General features: G+C 53.1%; 2 protein-coding genes across 5 annotated transcripts; both read left to right on the top strand.

Moving 5' to 3' along the window:
• The first annotated feature begins 103 nt into the window (after window positions 1-103).
• On the top strand, window positions 104-3,423 carry CLDND2 (claudin domain containing 2). 4 transcript variants are annotated; one of them, XM_070771522.1, is made up of 5 exons: window positions 104-1,810; window positions 2,068-2,265; window positions 2,623-2,760; window positions 2,973-3,092; window positions 3,305-3,423. In XM_070771522.1, exons 1-5 carry the CDS (start codon window positions 1,693-1,695, stop codon window positions 3,376-3,378), a joined length of 648 nt encoding a protein of 215 aa, XP_070627623.1. In that variant the 5' UTR covers window positions 104-1,692; the 3' UTR covers window positions 3,379-3,423. The 4 variants fall into 4 exon arrangements, with proteins under 4 accessions (XP_070627623.1, XP_070627624.1, XP_070627621.1 ...); XM_070771523.1 differs by lacking the exon at window positions 2,973-3,092; XM_070771520.1 differs by having other exon boundaries at window positions 2,973-3,423.
• Window positions 3,424-4,047: 624 nt separating this feature from the next.
• Window positions 4,048-16,666, top strand: ETFB (electron transfer flavoprotein subunit beta). The gene is made up of 6 exons (XM_019980042.2): window positions 4,048-4,204; window positions 9,763-9,921; window positions 10,084-10,242; window positions 10,976-11,038; window positions 12,685-12,843; window positions 16,453-16,666. Exons 1-6 carry the CDS (start codon window positions 4,148-4,150, stop codon window positions 16,621-16,623), a joined length of 768 nt encoding a protein of 255 aa, XP_019835601.1. The 5' UTR covers window positions 4,048-4,147; the 3' UTR covers window positions 16,624-16,666.
• The last annotated feature ends 1,260 nt before the right edge of the window (window positions 16,667-17,926 follow it).

The raw sequence follows: 17,926 nt of genomic DNA, 5'->3' as shown, positions 1-17,926 counted from the left end.
CTTCCACCGTGGATGCCGAGGTGACTCAGACTGGGCCCTGCCTGCCAGGGGCTCCAAGTCCCACGGGGGCAGGCAGAGCCCAGGGCCGGTATGGCAGGAGGACTGGCTGTGTTTAGGGGAGAGGTGGGGTGTGGGGGTGAGCTTTCTGGGGAGACTGTGTTTAGGAACTTCTCCAGGGCCGAGGGAAGGTAATGCAGGCAGAGGGACCCCAAAGTGGAGGCATGGAGAGGCTGGGAGTTTTCAGAAGATGGGCAACAGCACTTTGTGGTCCACTGTCGAATGTGAGGGGGTGACAGGAAATGAGGATGGGTGAGAAGTAGCACCTTTAACCCCACAGTTGACTCTCTTGAGGGTGATGGGGAGCTAAGGGTGGAGCAGGGGAGGGACAGCATCTGGTCTGGGTGCCAGAAAGCCCCCTACTCTGCACCCTTCCCCCCAACTCTGGAGGCCAGAAGGGGAGAGAAAAAAGACTGGCAATCCAACAGGAGGGACATGAGACAGGACAAGGTTGCACTGGGGCCAGGGCACAAGAAGGAAAGGAGGAGCCAGAAAGATTCGGGGCGGGGGGAGGGACTTCCCTGGTGGAGAAGTGGACAGGAACCCGCCTGCCAATACAGGGGACACAGGTTCGATCCCTGGTCCAGGAAGATTCTACGTGCTTTGGAGCAACTGGGCCCACGAGCCACAACTACTGAGCCTACACTCTGTAACTACTGAAGCCGTGTGCTTAGAATCTGTGCTCTGCTACAAGAGAAATCACCGCAATGAGAAGCCAGGACACTGCATCAAAGAGTAGCCCCTGCTTGCGGCAACTAGAGAAAGCCTAAGCACAGCAACAAAGACCCAGTGCAACAGAGAAGTAAATAAATAAATAAAATTATTAAAAAAAAAGATTCGGAGGGGGGGCAGGAGGAACTGGACTCAGGGACCCAAGGACTTTGTAGGGCAAGGAGCAGGAAGGGGACAAGGAGAGTGCCCAAGGGTGTGGTCCAACTAACTGGGTGGGATCCCAGGGGCCTCCCTGGTTTGGTGGAAGATGCTGAGCTCAATGGGGCTTCCCAGGTTGCTCAGTGGTTAAAAAAAAAAAAACATAAAATAAAATAAAATCTGCCTGCCAGTGCAGGACATGCAGGACACTCTGGTTCTATCCCTGGGTGGGGAAGATCCCCTGGAGGAGGAAATGGCAACCCACTCCAGTATTCTTGCCTGGAAAGTCCCACGGACAAAGGAGCCTGATGGGCTAGAGTCCACACAGTCACAGAGAGTCAGATAGGACTGAGCCACAGCATGGTCACACGCCAAGCTCAGTGGGGATGTGGTTGAGGGTCAGGGTCTGAGAGATGGTTGGAAGCAGATGAGGACCTAGACTGGAGATAGGGTTTGGGATGCTCTCAAAGCATCAGACGTCCCTGGAGCTCACCTGGTAAGAAGATGCAGAATGGAGTTCTCCAGGAGAAGCAGAGGGAGGAGGAGGGGCAGGAGGCTGCCTGGGGGCTTGGGAGGGCACAAAGAGCTGGGGACCAGGAGAGCTTATGGGGGTCAAGGGAAGGGAAGTTTCTAGAAGGACATGGGCTACTGTGTCAAGGCCCTCAGACTCCCCCGGACTTGCCACCTAACACTGACTCTGTCACTTTGCCAGAAGAGCTGCCCCTGTGTGTGTGTGTATATCTGGGTGAGTGGTTATCTCTTTAAATGGCTGCTAGGAGAGGGGGGGGTTCTGGAATTCTGCCTCATAGAGACATAGTCTCCCTTCTCTCACACCTCTGGGCCCTGTCCAAGAACCCTGGGGAACTGGGGGTGAGTCATATAGGTGAGTGTGCACAGAGGTGGGGTGTTAGGAAGGGACACCCACTAGGGGACACAGGTCTCTGGACAGAAGGGAGGTTCCTAAGCTGTGGTGCCTGAGGGGAAGGTGGTCAGTCTTAGGTCTGGGTGGGGCCTGAGAGGGGTCCCCAGAAGTAGAAGCCCCAGGCAGGGGTGAAGGAGTAGTCATCTGGGATATGGAGGGGCATGCAGGAGGGGGTCCCAGGGACCTGGGGTTGAGCAGGGCATGGGTCAGTCTTGCAGGCGTGATCCTTGGCAGCAGTCCCCCTGGCATGGGGGTGAAGCGGAGCCTTCAGAGCGGGGGCACCATGCTGGGCTTCTTGGCCAACTCCTTCATCGTTCTGTCCACTGCCTCCAACTACTGGATCCGCTACTCCGGGGGCCACAGTGGCCTTTGGCAGGAGTGTAACGAGGGCATCTGCTCCAACATCCCCTGCGATAGTGAGGCCCTGCGGCCCAGCTTTCAGATCCCCGCCCCCCGTCCCCCCCCCCGTCCCCCCACCTCCCCGTGAACAGACAGCCCCCAGCACTGACCACAGCTGCCCCCTCACCTGACACCACATCCTGCAGCGCCCCCACCCCCCTGCTCTTTCCACTTCGGCCCCTCCGTGACCGAGGCCACCACGAACCCCCACTCTGGGACCTGCTTCCCAGTTGCAACATTAACCTCCCCTCATGATGTAACTTCCGAGTCCCCATCCAAACCCCTGACTCTGCTCCCAGCCCGGAACCGACGGGTTGGGGTGATGGGCAGGAGCGGCGCCAGCAGAGGTTGTTGACGCGGTCCGCTTTCCCCAGGCACGCTGGCGGTGACCCGGGCGTGCATGGTGCTGGCGGCGGGTTGCGGCATCATGGGCTTGGTGATGGGGCTGCGGCTTCTGTGCAGCGAGGGCTACTCGCGGGGTCAGACCACGTGTGCCGTATTCTTTATCTCGGGTGAGATGGCATAAGGTGGGCCTGGAAGAGAGAGCCCAGGAGCGGGGCGGGGCTCCGGAGGACAGGCTTCGAGGGGGAGGGGTCAGGGGCGGGGGCGGGAAGAAGGGGGCCTGAAGGTGGGCGAGAAGGGCGTGGCCAGGGCGGTGGGCGCGGTCAGGGTGGGGCCTGGGTGCCCCCCGGCCACGCTCACCTAGCGGCCGGGTGGGGCCCAGGCCTGCTTCTGCTGATCGCCCTGACAGTCTACACAGTGAAGAATGCATGGAAAGACGATGTCTTCTATTCCTGGTCCTATTTTTTGGGGTGGCTGGCTTTACCCTTCTCTATTCTCGCGGGTAACCTGGACAGCGGAAGAGGGTGGAGAGGAGACTTCCCCGAGGGCCCCACCCCGCTCCTTGCAGAGACTTCCCAGCTGCCCTCCCAGGGACTTCCTAACACCCTCCACTCTGGGCCCTTGGAACCCCAAACCCCAGTCCCCGGGGCCCTCCTTGTCATCTGCGCCAGGACCCACCCTGCTCCACCCGCCTTCCGTTCCCCTTCCCACCAGGCTTCTGCTTTCTGCTGGCGGACATGATCATGCAGAGCACGGATGCCATCAGTGGATTCCCCGTGTGCTTATGACCGCAGCTGCCTGGGGGCAGAATAAAGGATTGGCTCCCACTGCCAGCCGGCCTCACATGACTTTCTGGGGGACCCGAGGATGCGCACACGGGGGTACTTGGAAGCTCAGGGAGGAACTAAGGACGCGAAACTACAGGGGAAGTGGAGACATGGGGGACGCAGAGAGATTCCGATGTGGGTTGGACCAAGGACATGGGTTTTGATGAGAACAGGGACACGGAGCTTGTGGAATCAGAAGGGGACAAGGGGGCGCGTGGAGAGGAGGTAGGGACGCAGACTTGCGGGGAAAGTGGAGGCGGAGGAGGGGGAGGACGGACCGGAGGGTACGCAGAGGTGCGATCGTGCAGGGGATGAGGAATACGAGCGTGGAGAGAACGGAGGGGCCTGCGGACTCAGAGCTCGGAGACACAAGCACTTCCGCTCTCACCACTCTCGAGAGGGAGAGTAAGAGGTGGGGATCTCGGGGAAGGGACCGACCCCCGAAGGCTTCGGGGAAAAAAAGTTTGGGATGCGTCCCGCCCCTGCAAGACCTTTCCCCCAGTTCCCGGCCACGCCCCCTTCCCAAAGCTCCTGTCCCTTCTTCTCCGGGTTCCGCCTCCCTCCTCAGGGGCCGCTTCCCACTGGCCCGCGTCTGCTGGGGAGGCGGGCGCCGCAGCGGTTGGCTGACTGGCTGCGCGGGGCGCAGGCGCAGAGGAGGGCAGGGGGGCGGGGCGAGCGGTCAGGGAAGCAGAAGGTGAGTTCGGACCCGGCGGGTCGCCGCGGCAGGAAGATGGCGGAGCTGCGCGCCCTCGTGGCTGTCAAGAGGGTCATCGACTTCGCAGTGAAGGTGACCGACTCCCCTCTCCTCTCCCTCCTCCCTGAACCCTGCGGTCGTGTACTTCCGGGGTCACGAGCGCCCACCGTATAAGGGTCTTCTGGTACCTCTCGTGTCTGCCGCTCTCCCAAACGTCCGAGTCACATCTGAGGGCGGAGATCACCGAACGGAGAGGTTCTGAGGTTCCCGTCCTGGTTCATTTAAAGCCAGCCTTTCTGGGGTCATGACTCCGTCCCCCTTCCGCCAGTTCTATACTCAGTGTCTTGAGAACTGCATGTGGGCCGAGTTAACGTCTCTGTTTCTTACCTGCTGGAAGAGCCGTGGCCTCTAACGCACGAAGAAACCGAGTCACAGAGAGGCCACTCGGCTGAGAAGGGGCCGAGCCGGGATTCCTAGCCAGGTCCCGCTGACTCCTCACCCCAATTAGTGCCTTTGAACATGAACCAGGATTTCACTCACTCGGCTGCGTTGCACACTCAAAGGACTGTTGGGCACAGGCAATGTGCTATAATGGAAGTCCTCTGGGAACCCAGAAGCTATCCAGCCCCAGGGAGAGCAAGGAGGCTCTAGCTCTGAAGGAGAAAGGTTTGCTAAAGATGAAAGCCAGTCTGACAAGCTGATGGAAATAGCTTACAGCCTCCACGAGATGGGGTGGAGGGCAGGGTCCCTGAGGACCGGGCTTGTCCGCAGGGAAGCTGGTCTGGACAGAGGTAAATCAGACAGACTCCCTCAGACAAAAGCCACTTTGTCTCAATAGTTGGCTTGAACCAGACTGAAGGCAGTGACTGTCCGTCCATGTCTGTCCCCACCTCCCCACCCCTGTCAGTACACCTGAGTACACCTCTGTGTCCCCAGCATTGCCCAACACAGGGCCTGGAAGCCTGTCTGCACATGAAAACCTCATTGATTGTTGACAGCTCATGTTAAGTGGGTCCTTGCTATGCACTAGACAGGGTTCTTAGTTCTTGACAGAGATGAATTGATTCAGTCCTTTCAATACCATCTAGATATGAATCCCATTGGACAGGTAAGGACACTGAGGCCCTTGGAGGTTCTGTTGGTTGTCGGATCACCCATCAGGGCAGCAGCAGTCAGGATCAAAAGGTAGCCAGGGCCTCCTCTCATTTCTACCTGACAGCCATTTGGCCTAATAACAGCTCTGGCACCATGTGACAGGGGAGTTGCCCCCAACATTTGGGGGGCAAGCTTGTTTTGGGGTCCTGCAACCCAGTTCTCCTCGTGTCCTCTCCCCTCTGACTGTCCCTTTGGGCTCCCATAGCCTTCCTCAGTGCTAGTCCTAGACCCTGGCCTGAGATGCCTGTCTCACCAATCAGACAGGCTCACATTTGACTCAGCTCTAGTTTCAGCTTGGGCTTCCCTGGTGGCTCAGGCGGTGAAGAATCTGTCTGCAGTGCTAGAGACCCGTTTTCGATCCCTGAGTTGGGAAGATCCCCTGGAGAAGGGAATGGCTACCTCTCCAGTATTCTTGCCTGGAGAATTCCATGGACAGAGGAGCCTGGCAGGCTACAGTCCATGCGGTTGCCAAGAGTCGGACACGACTGAGTGACTAATGTTTTCTTAGGTCCCAGCATTGCCCAGCACAGGACCTGACACATGGGAGCCTCTGGTGTTTGTGCCGAATGCGGAAGTGTGAATTCCTCCTTATATGAATTCCTGTCCTTTTCCCCTCCCACAGTGCCCCAGGGTGTCTCCCTGGATGTGTTTGTTACTGTTACTAGTTCAGAAAAAAAGTGATTCAAACAGTGCCAGCTCCCTAAGCACCGGGCCAAACCTGGAGCACCACCCCAGCTTCCTTCCTTCACCTCCGCAGCCTGTCATTTCTCAGCCCAGTGCCTTCTGCCCTCTCCATCTCTCTGCCCTGCTCCCTCTTCTCCAGCGGTTCAGGCCTCCTCTTCTACCTGAACCCTCAGTGTCGTCTCCTCCCCAGTTCCCCAGTCTCTCCCTTCCAGTTCATCCCTTCCCAGCCTTGGAGTTGGAGGGGGCTTCCTACACCCAGGGCTGACCCTGTGCCCCCACCATCATCCTGTTTTTCCCCAGCTCCCGCAGGACAAAGTCCCAGTCCCTCAGCCTGGTGCTCAGGCCTCTCTGTGGTCCAGCCCTGGCTCCCTGGCCTTCCGTCACCCCTCCTCGGTGCCTCTGCAGCTCCAAGCTGCTCAGACTTTCCCAACAGACCAGACTGCTGCTTGCCTTGTGCCTTTGCCCCTGCTGTGCCTTCTGCTTGGGTGCCTTTCCAGCTCCACCCTCCCACCTCTGCTTCTTATCCCTCCCTTGTCCTGCCTGATTCCCATCTCATGGATTGCAATAGGGCTAAGGGATTCTATGACATCACCACCTCCCGGAAATCCCCCTCCCCCACCGCCTCATCCCTTTAGGCTACTCTGATGTGTCCTTGGGCCCTCCCGCAGCCCCTTGGGCTTGGTCTCAGCCCTTCCCACACTGGATTAATTAAGATCCTCTGTTTGCCCAGATGTCCACCCCCTGCCCCCAGATTGGCAGCTTTTGCCGGGGGGTGGGTGGCGGGGCGTGTGCAAGGCCTGACCCAACTCTGTGTTTCCAGCATCGCTTCCTCACTTCTGTCCAGACTCAACTCAGCGTCACCTAGCCTCTGAGGCCTTCCGTGGTCACCTGCTCCGCCTCTGTGTGCTTTGGTTGCCCCATCTAGCAAGTGGGGATGGCAGTGGCAGTAACCAGCCTCCTGCGTTCTTTGGATAGTTAAACGAGTTAAGGCTTATAAAGCCCTTGGAGGCTTTCCCTGCCTGTTTCTGTTGAGGGTTAATTTGTTGCACCTTAAAAAGAAAGCCTGGAAGCTTCATTGAATCATCTCCCTCAATTTATAAAAACATCTTTATTCAAAAAAAGACCATACTGAGTTTGCAGGCCAACCATTGTTTCCTGACTTAAGTAATTTAAGTAAGCTGTGTTTCTGAAGCCTGGAAACAACTCAAGCTTCAAAGGTCTTCCCTGGAGATGAGCTGGCACGGGTCCTCGCTACCAGAGAACTCATCTCTTTCTCCCTGGGAGTCAGGAGTCCGTGGCTGGGCGTCCTGCCAGGGCTGGAACAGGCTGGGACGCTCCCTTGGCCTCCGCTGACTGCCCCCAGTGAGGCCTTGTACTGATTAGGGGGGCCACTTTCCTGTTTATAAAGGGGAGGCTCCTATGTTGAATTTTGTTTGTTTTTTTTTAATGAAGGAAAGGGCTTTGGTGTTTTCGTTTCCATGCTGTTTAGTAAGTGACTGATCAGCGGACAGGCGCCCTTGTGAGCAGGCTGTCATTTAGTCATCCGACAAATACTTACAATGCGCCCACCACGTGCCAGGCGCTGTGCTAGGCCCAGGGGATGTGGTCATGACCAAAACGCACATAAATTCCTGTCTTCGTGGAGTTGACATTTTGCTGGGGAGAAGACAGTTCTGACATATGTCATGTGGCAGATGGTTGGGCATTGTGATGGAAAGAGACAGAGAAAGATGAGACAGAGTTGAGAGGATTGCAGTTTGAGGAAGAGGCCAGGGAAGGCAGAAGGAGGTGAGGGATGGAGCCAAGGGTATGTCTGGGGAAATCCTGTGTGATCCACCCTGTAGAGGTTCTAGTAGGAAAAGAAAAGCAAAACATGGACTCAGTGCATGGTGTTTGCTCCATGGCTTTTTCTGTAAAGTTAATTGAGTAAGTTCTAGAGTCTGTGCCCTATTGTTGGTGCCAAGATGACTCTTCCAGAACTGGGATAGGGTTGTTCTTTTTCTCTTTCTCCCCCTCCTCCTCTTAATGTTACCAGTCCCTGAGGCACAGGCAGACTGGGAGACCCCTCCCCAAATCCCACACTCCCATCTCAGTTCTGTCCTGTGGATGGGAGGAACAGCCACATCTCCCCCACCCCCCAGGCCCAGAGAAACCGGTGCAGGGAAATATAAGAGAGAGAATCCCAGTGTCCCCCGCTGGGCCATGCTGTCACCCTGGATCTGCTCTGTTCAAGGAAAAGAGAGGGAGGTCCTGAGCCAGGTTATGTCGGCTCCCAAGCCAAGCTCCTCTGGGCATCTCTCTCTCAGGCTGGAGCCCAATTCAGCGTCCCCCTCTCTGTGCTAATGTACCCACTGGAAACCCAAGAGTCCACTCGACTCCTCCCTCTCACCGCTCCCCCTCCCCAACCCCAGCACCCCGTCAGTTTCACCTCCAAAGACCTCCAGTCCATCCAGTTCCCCATCACCACTGTCACGGCTGTCCAAAGCAGTCATTTCAGATTTCAGTGACCGACAGCCACGCAGTCCCCACTTCTGCTCTTGCCATTTTTCCAGTTTTCTCCACCAAGGATCCAGAATGACCTTGTGCAAACTCAAGTTGGATGCACTCACCTCTTTATGCTGTTCTTTGGATCAAGGCCCTTCTACCTGCTGGGCCCTGGACAGTCGTATTACTTTCCTGTTGCTTCTGAAACTAGTTACCATAAACTTGTGTGACTCCCAACAACCCAGATTCCTTCTCTTCCAGTTCTGGAGGTCAGATGTCTGCAGTGAGTCTACTGGATTAATTTCAAGGTGTCAGCAGGGCTGTGTGCCTTCCAGAGGCTCCAGGAGAGAATCTGTCTCTTGGCTTTGCCAGCTCCTGGAGGCCCCCTGCATCCCTTGGCTTGTGGCCCCTTCCTCTGTCTTCAGTCAGCAGTGTAGCATTTTCAGTCTCTCTCTTGGACCCTGACACTCTCTCCCCTCCCTCTTTCACTTATAAGGAACGTTGTGACTCGTTTGGGCCCACCTGGTTCATCCCAGGTAACCTCTCTCAGAATCCTGAATGTAAGCACTTTTGCATAAGTCCCTTTTACTACGTAGGCTACAGTCACCATGCAGGCGACAGTCACAGTTTCCAAGCGTTAGGATGTGGGCATCTTGAGGATCACGCCAGTCCAGGCCTTGCCAGCCTCTGCAACAGCACACTGCGTTCCCCTGGCCGCACCAGCCCCCTGGGACTCCTCAAACCCCAGGGCCTTTGCACTTGCTCCCCCCACCCCTGACACTTTCCCACACACTTTACTTCCTCAATGCCAGTTCCCTTTCAGGTTCAGCTTAACTGCCACTGCCTCAGGGAATCCTCCTCTGATAGCCTCCAACATCAGACTGGGCGGGGCCCCCCTCATCCTGTCTTATAGCTCCTGACTCCTCCTCTAGGATTGTCAGGTGGTACCGAAGGAGACTAGAGTGCTTGGGGCCCAGGGCACTGCCGACTGACCATGTGACTGTGGGACAGTTACTTCCATTCGGGGCCTTCGCTGGTGGCTCAGGGTAAAGAATCCGCCTGCCAAGCAGGAGACACAGGTTCAATCCCTGGATTGGGAAGATCCCCTGGAGAAGGAAACGGCAGCCCCCTCCAGTATTCTTGCCTGGAGAATCCCACGGACAAAGGAGCCTGGTGGGCTACAGGCCATAGGGTCGAAAAGAGTTGGACAAGACCGAAGCGACTTAGCACACACACACGAGGTCCCCATCCAGCCTGGGTAGAGCTTGGTGTCTCAGCCCCTGCCTCCTTACCTGCTGACTTTGCCCCTTCTCCTCCTGGCTGAGCAGATCCGGGTGAAGCCCGACAAGACGGGTGTGGTCACAGATGGCGTGAAGCATTCCATGAACCCCTTCTGTGAGATCGCCGTGGAGGAGGCCGTGCGACTCAAGGAGAAGAAGTTGGTGAAGGAAATCATTGCCGTCAGCTGTGGGCCTGCCCAGTGCCAGGTGCTCTGGGCCTGCGGAGGGGCTGGGTTCCCACATCCTGCGTCAGAGGGAGGAGGGGCCGGGGGCTGGACCCCCGGGTCTGAGGGAGGAGGGGCTGGGGGCCTGTGCTCCTGGGTCCCCCTCAGGCTAGAAGCCAAGTCAAGCCCCTTCTTTGCCCGACAGGAGACAATCCGCACCGCTCTGGCCATGGGTGCAGACCGGGGCATCCACGTGGAGGTGCCTGCTGCAGAAGCGAATCACCTGGGTCCCCTGCAGGTGGCTCGGGTCCTGGCCAAGCTGGCAGAGAAGGAGAAGGTGGACCTGGTGCTGCTGGGAAAGCAGGTAGGTGGCAGAATCATGATTCAAACTGGCTGAAGCCAAAAAGCAAATTTATTAGTTCATGTAAGGAAGCTTCAGGCACAGCTTGACCCACATGCTATACCGTCGGTAACTCTGTGTTGGCTTTACTCTCTGTAGCTCCAGGCTCACATCCCAGCAGCCTGAGAGCCCCAGCAGAAAGACAGGAACCTCTATCACAAGGACTCCAGCAAAACTTTCAGAGCTGACTCTTCATTGGTCCAGCTGGAGTCACATGCCCATCCTTGAATTAATCACTGGGGTCAGAGATAAAGCGTTCCCACTGGCCCAGATGCCATCCATGTGGTTGCTCTGTGTGACCAGAACGGGTATGCCTAGAGTGACATCGCTGGAATATTAGAGAAGGGGCAAAGACATACCAGGGCCCCTCATGTGCTCCTCAAAAAGTGACTGCCTCTCTCGGGGCCTAAGTGAGGGGACGGGAGCATTGTGGACCAGGAGTCAGCAAATTGGTCCATGGCCACCACTGATTTTATAAATAAAGTTTTACTGAAATGCTACCACATTTGTTTATGTAGACACCTATTGTCTATGCCTGCTTGTCCTCTATAGGAGCAAAGCTGAGTGATCGTAAGAGTGTTTTTATTTTTTACCTGGCCTGTTATAGAAACGTCTGCCAGCCTCCTTTCTAGAACAAAAGCCCAAATGGTACCTGAGAAACCCCATCATTGTACAATCTTCTCTCTTCTCCACTCAGGCCATCGATGATGATTGTAACCAAACAGGGCAGATGACAGCTGGATTTCTGGACTGGCCACAGGTGAGGCCAGAGTGGGGACCATCTGCTGAAGGCCAGGCCTGGGTGCTCAGAACACAGCCACCCAATCTCTGCCCTTCTGGAGGGAGGCAGGTGTGAAGCTGGACGCCTGCTCCAGTGGGCAGAAGTGGGGTCGCATATGCAAGACTCCAGGCCTCCTCTGGGCCTTCACGTGCCCCTTCCCCATCCTGCTGCCCCTCAGCCACACCCAGCTCAGCCCTGCCCCAGGGCCTTTGCACCTGCTATTTCCTCAGCCTGGAACAGGGTTCTCTCAGATCACCTCAAGGCTTTTCACTTACCTCCAGGTTTCTCCTCAGGTTTCACCTCTTCAGAGAGGCCTACCTTGCCCACAGTCTATGAAATACGTCCCCTCTCCAACCCCATGAGCCCCATTCCTGCCTAACTGAAATGCAAATGACAGGAGTCATTTAAAATTTTTCACAGCCACTTTCAAAAAGTAAAAAAGGCCAAATTTATTTCAATCTTATTTTAGTTCACATAATATATCAAAAATATTATTTTAACATGTCACAGAGAAAAAATATTGGGCTATTTTACATTCTTTTGGTTTTTTGTATGAGGTTTTTGAAATCCAGTGTGTATTTTATTTTTACAGAGTATTTCAATTCAGATGCTCAGTTTCTATCAGAAATATTTAGATTCCTAAAACTCATTGTTGAAAAAGTAGATTCACACGCCCAAGTTGTTCCAAACAGGCTTAAATAACCATCAAATATCCTGCACATACATAAAGTGTATAGTTAAGTGAACTTTGATACGTGTTACACATATATTACACACCCGTGAAATCATCCCCACAGTTATGATAATGGATCTTGCTTATTGGTTTTAAAATCTAAATTAACGAAATAAAATGAAAAATTCCATCCACACCTCAGTGGAACTAACCACATTTCATGGGCTCGGAAGCCACCTGTGGCCAGTGGCCACTGTGCATTTACTTGGTTATTGGCGGTCTTCACTGCGGGATAAATGCCCCAAAGCTGGAACCTTATCAGTTGTGTTCACAGTGTATATCCAAGAGCAGGCTCATGGGGCATTCTGGGTGAGACCTGAAAGATGTGTCCAGTGAATAAGTGACACAATAGAGAGAACAGATTGCTTAGACAGAGGGTGTAGGTCACATCTGGAAATGCTGATTCAGGACTGAAGGACCCAAGAGCCTTGGGCCAGAGGGTGGGCACTATATGAAGAAGGTGGGGCCCCAGACGATGTTTTGAGGATCCAGGTACACTTGAGGTTCTGTTGTCAAGAGGCCTCAAAGGAGCTCTTGGGGACAGAAAGATGGGTAAATGAGCCATGACACGAGCCTTGAACCAGCCTGGACATCTTTTTGAGCCTCTCTCTGCCTCAGTTTTCCTCATCTGTAAAGTGGGATAATAGCACTTCCCTCATAGAGTTCCTAGGAGGATATGGTGACTTGGTACATTTCAGTCACTTGGAACAGTGTCCCATACTCAACACGTGTTCATTATCATTAAGAAAGGGAGATCCAGTGGGTAGGTTTAGGATATTAGGAACTGTATACCCTGAGTCCCAAGAAAGACACCCTCCCCTGGATTTTTGAGATTCCTCTGGGACTTCCTTAGTTAATCTCCCCTGTGTCCCCCCATGCTGTCCCTCCCCAGGGCACATTCGCCTCCCAGGTGACACTGGAAGGGGACAAGATCAAAGTGGAACGGGAGATTGATGGGGGCCTGGAGACTCTGCGCCTGAAGCTGCCTGCTGTGGTGACCGCTGACCTGCGGCTCAATGAGCCCCGCTATGCAACGTTGCCCAATATCATGGTGAGTACTTGGCAGAGGGGCCACTGAGGGGCTGGGAAGGGGCGGGTGCTGCAGGCCCCAATGCCTTACTGGTGGTCAGGTGGGAGGAGAGCAGACCCAAGGGATGTCTCCAAAGGAAGGGGCCACCTGGTGAGTCTGGCTGACAGAGGGTTCAGTTCAGTTCAGTTCAGTTGCTCAGTTGTGTCCGACTCTTTGCGACCCCATGAATTGCAGCACGCCAGGCCTCCCTCTCCATCACCAACTCCCAGAGTTCACTCAAACTCATGTCCATCGAGTCGGTGATGCCATCCAGCCATCTCATCCTCTGTTGTCCCCTCTTCCTCCTGCCCCCAATCCCTCCCAGCATCAGAGTCTTTTCCAGTGAGTCAACTCTTCACATGAGGTGGCCAAAGTACTGGAGTTTCAGCTTTAGCATCATTCCTTCCAAAGAACACCGAGGACTGATCTCCTTTAGAATGGACTGGTTGGATCTCCTTGCAGTCCAAGGGACTCTCAAGAGTCTTCTCCAACACCACAGTTCAAAAGCATCAATTCTTCGGCTCTCAGCTTTCTTCACAGTCCAACTCTCACATCCATACATGACCACTGAAAAAACCATAGCCTTGAGTAGACGGACCTTTGTTGGCAAAGTAATGTCTCTGCAATCTTGATTCCAGCTTGTGCTTCTTCCAGCCCAGCGTTTCTCATGATGTACTCTGCATAGAAGTTAAATAAGCAGGGTGACAGTATACAGCCTTGAGACACTCCTTTCCTGATTTGGAACCAATCTGTTGTTCCATGTCCAGTTCTAACTGTTGCTTCCTGACCTGTATACAGGTTTCTCAAGAGGCAGGTCAGGTGGTCTGGTATTCCCATCTCTTTCAGAATTTTCCACAGTTTATTGTGATCCACACAGTCAAAGGCTTTGGCCTTGTCAATAAAGCAAAAGTAGATGTTTTTCTGGAACTCTCTTGCTTTTTCCATGATCCAGCGGATGTTGGCAATTTGATCTCTGGTTCCTCTGCCTTTTCTAAAACCAGCTTGAACATCTGGAAGTTCACGGTTCACATATTGCTGGAGCCTGGCTTGGAAAATATTGAGCATTACTTTTACTAGCGTGTGAGATGAGTGCAATTGTGCGGTAGCTTGAGCATTCTTTGGCATTGCCTTTCTTTGGGATTGGAATGAAAACTGACCTTTTCCAGTCCTGTGGCCACTGCTGAGTTTTCCAAATTTGCTGGCATATTGAGTGCAGCCCTTTCACAGCATCATCTTCCAGGATTTGAAATAGCTCAACTGGAATTCCATCACCTCCACTAGCTTTGTTCGTAGTGATGCTTTCTAAGGCCCACTTGACTTCACATTCCAGGATGTCTGGCTCTAGGTAAGTGATCACACCATCATGATTATCTGGGTCGTGAAGATCTTTTTTGTACAGTTCTGTGTATTCTTGCCACCTCTTCTTAATATCTTCTGCTTCTGTTAGGTCCATACCATTTCTGTCCTTTATCGAGCCCATCTTTGCATGAAATGTTCCCTTGGTAGCTCTGATTTTCTTGAAGAGATCTCTAGTCTTTCCCATTCTGTTGTTTTCCCCTATTTCTTTGCATTGATCCCTGAGGAAGGCTTTCTTATCTCTTCTTGCTATTCTTTGGAACTCTGCATTCAGATGCTTATATCTTTACTTTGCTCCTTTGCTTTTCGCTTCTCTTCTTTTCACAGCCATTTGCAAGGCCTCCCCAGACAGCCATTTTGCTTTTTTGCATTTCTTTTCCACGGGGATGGTCTTGATCCCTGTCTCCAGTACAATGTCACAAACCTCATTCCATAGTTCATCAGGCACTCTATCTATCAGATCTAGGCCCTTAAATCTATTTCTCACTTCCACTGTATAATCATAAGGGATTTGATTTAGGTCATACCTGAATGGTCTAGTGGTTTTCCCTACTTTCTTCAATTTAAGTCTGAATTTGGCAATAAGGAGTTCATGATCTGAGCCACAGTCAGCTCCCGGTCTTGTTTTTGCTAACTGTATAGAGCTTCTCCATCTTTGGCTGCAAAGAATAGAATCAATCTGATTTCGGTATTGACCATCTGGTGATGTCCATGTGTAGAGTCTTCTCTTGTGTTTTTGGAAGATGGTGTTTGCTGTGACCAGTGTGTTCTCTTGGCAAAACTCTATTAGCCTTTGCCCTGCTTCATTCCGTATTCCAAGGCCAAATTTGCCTGTTTGAAGTTTGGAGTTTGAAACTCCAGGTGTTTCTTGACTTCCTACTTTTGCATTCCAGTCCCCTATAATGAAAAGGACATCTTTTTTGGGTGTTAGTTCTAAAAGGTCTTGTAGGTCTTCATAGAACCATTCAACTTCAGCTTCTTCAGCGTTACTGGTTGGGGCATAGACTTAGATTACTGTGATATTGAATGGTTTGCCTTGGAAACGAACAGAGATCATTCTGTCATTTTTGAGATTGCATCCAAGTACTGCATTTCTTTGTTGACCATGATGGCTACTCCATTTCTTCTAAGGGATTCCTGCCCTTAGACAGAGGGTTCACTGAATCATTTCTGCCAATAGTGAGAGTTCCGGGAGAGGGTACTGTTTTGGTGAATGGGTCAGGTTTTCTGGTCACCTCAGCCAACAGAAAGGCTTCACTGGCCAATAGGAAGGGTTACCCGTCATTCCAACATATGGGAAAAGTTGATTGTGTAATCTTAGCCAATTAGATCATCTTGGTTCATCAGGGAGGGCTCCGCTGGTAATCATTACCAACAGGAAAGAATCATTTAGGCCATCTAGGCCTAACTAGGAAGAGTTCATGGGGTCTCTTGGCAAACATGGTGAAATCACTGTTCATCTAGATTCTAGCATGGGTTCATTCTGTCATCTCAGCCAATAGGGAGGGTTTAGTGTGTTGTCTCAGACAATATGGAGAACATCATGGGCCATCTCAGCCAATAGGGTACGTTCAGTGAACCATCTCAGCCAATAGGGAGAGTTCATTGTGTTTTCTCAGCCAAACAGGAGAATTTAGCATGTCATTTCAAGTCATAAGGAGCATTCAGTTTGTCATTTATCCAACAAGGAAAGTTCATTGAGTCATCATAGCCAATGGGTGAGTTCAGTGAGTTATCTCAGCCAATAGGAAGGTATCAGTGTGTCATCCCAGCCACTAGGGAAGGTTCAGTGAGTCATCTCAGCCAATAGAATTTTAATGTGTCATCCCAGCCAATAGGGAGTGTTTAGTAGGTCATTTCATGTAACAGGGAGGGTTCACTGAGTCATCCCAACAAGGAGAGTACAATTGGTCATCTTGGCCAAAGGTCCATTGAGTTATTATTGCCAGAGGATGACTTTTCCAGCCCTTTCCAGCCAGTGAAGGACTTCCCACGGTGGTTAACTAAAGGGGGGCTTCCACAATAGGAGGGCTCCCCAGGGCACCCCAGCCAGCAGGAATTGTCCACACCAAGTGTGGCCCTGTAAGAGGTCACATGTACCCTGGCCAGTGGGCAGATCCAAAAGGGTTCAGCCAACGGGAGTGGTTCTGCAGGTGTGGCTCGCATGGAAAGGGGCTGCAAGAGGGTGGGCAGGGGCTGGGGCAGCCCTGTGAAATCGTGGCCTCCCGAGCGCAGAAAGCCAAGAAGAAGAAGATCGAGGTGATTAAGGCAGGGGACCTGGGCGTGGACCTGACCTCCAAGCTCTCCGTGATTAGCGTGGAAGACCCGCCCCAGCGCACAGCCGGTGTCAAGGTGGAGACCACAGAGGACCTGGTGGCCAAACTGAAGGAGATTGGGCGCATCTGAGCCCCTTCCCTGAAACCCAGCAATAAAGCCATGACTCTTCTGACGTCTGTCTCCATTAACTCATTCCCCGGGAATCCATTCTTTGATTCATTCAACGAACATTTACTCAAGTCTCCCATGTACCAGGTCCTGTGCTGGGCGACACTGGGGACCCAAGTGAGTCATGTCAGGTCCCTGCCTATGAGGACCTTCCGTGTTGAAGGAGGGACAGACATGGGTGCCCGGCCTTTGCTGAGACTTGGGACACAAGAGGGAATGATGCCGGAAGCTCTGGTCCTGGTTGGGCAGACAGACAAGCAACAGACAATCCAAACCTAGGGTGGGTATGAAGAGCTGGGCCCTGGAGTCAGAGACAGTGATTTTAGAGCCTCACTCTCATACTTACCAGTTGTGAGATCTTGAGTGAGTTACTTCCTGTCTCTGATGTTCAGTTTCTTCATGTGGAGGATCGAAACAGGAAGAGCTTGGTACAGTGGTTAAGGGCCTGGTTAACCCAGGTTCAGCTCCCAGCCTGGCCAGTCCCTGGCTCTGGGAGGACCTTTGGCAGACTCCTATTCTCTGAGCCTGGGCTTCTTCCTCCATCAAGTGGAGTCAGTAATGATACCTGTTTTCTGCTTGTTTGTTATGGTATAAGGTGCGTGCTAAGTCGCTTCAGTATTGTCTGACTCTTTGCAACCCCATGGACTGTAGCCCGCCAGGCTCCTCTGTCCATGGGATTTCCCAGGCAAGAATACTAGCGTGGGTTGCCATGCCCTCCTCCAGGGGATCTCGACCCAGGGATTGAACCCAAGTTTCCTGCATTGCAGGCGGATTCTTTGCCACTGAGACACCAGGGAAACCCATCACAGCATAGCAAACCTCTCTAAAACGTGGTGGTGTAAACCTACAATTACTTTGCTCATAAATCTGAAGTTTGGGCAGGGTTTAGCAGGGACAGCTTGCCTCTTCACGCAGCATTTGTTTGGGTGGCTCTAATGGGAACTCCTAGATGCCCCAGTCACATGCCTGGCAAGCTGGCTGGGGCTGTTGACTTGAGCTGGCTGTTGGCCAGGGGCCACCATACCTCTCTATGGGGGTGATTGAGCTTCCTCTCAGCATGGCGGCTGGCTCCCAAGAGGGAGTGCCCCACAGTACAGAGAGTGGACAGTGCCAGTCTCTCAAGGCCTAGATACAGAAACGCACAGGGCCACTTGTGCTGCACCCCTTCTTGGTCCAACAGTCCCAGAGCCCACCCAGATCCAAGGAAACGGGGCATAGACCCTATTTCTTAATAGAAGAAGTGTGGCATTTGTTGCCATTTTAA

The sequence above is a fragment of the Bos indicus genome, chromosome 18, assembly GCF_029378745.1.
Source record: "Bos indicus isolate NIAB-ARS_2022 breed Sahiwal x Tharparkar chromosome 18, NIAB-ARS_B.indTharparkar_mat_pri_1.0, whole genome shotgun sequence".
In the NCBI taxonomy this organism is placed as follows: Eukaryota; Metazoa; Chordata; class Mammalia; order Artiodactyla; family Bovidae; genus Bos; species Bos indicus.
This window is presented reverse-complemented; position numbering and strand designations above follow the sequence as displayed.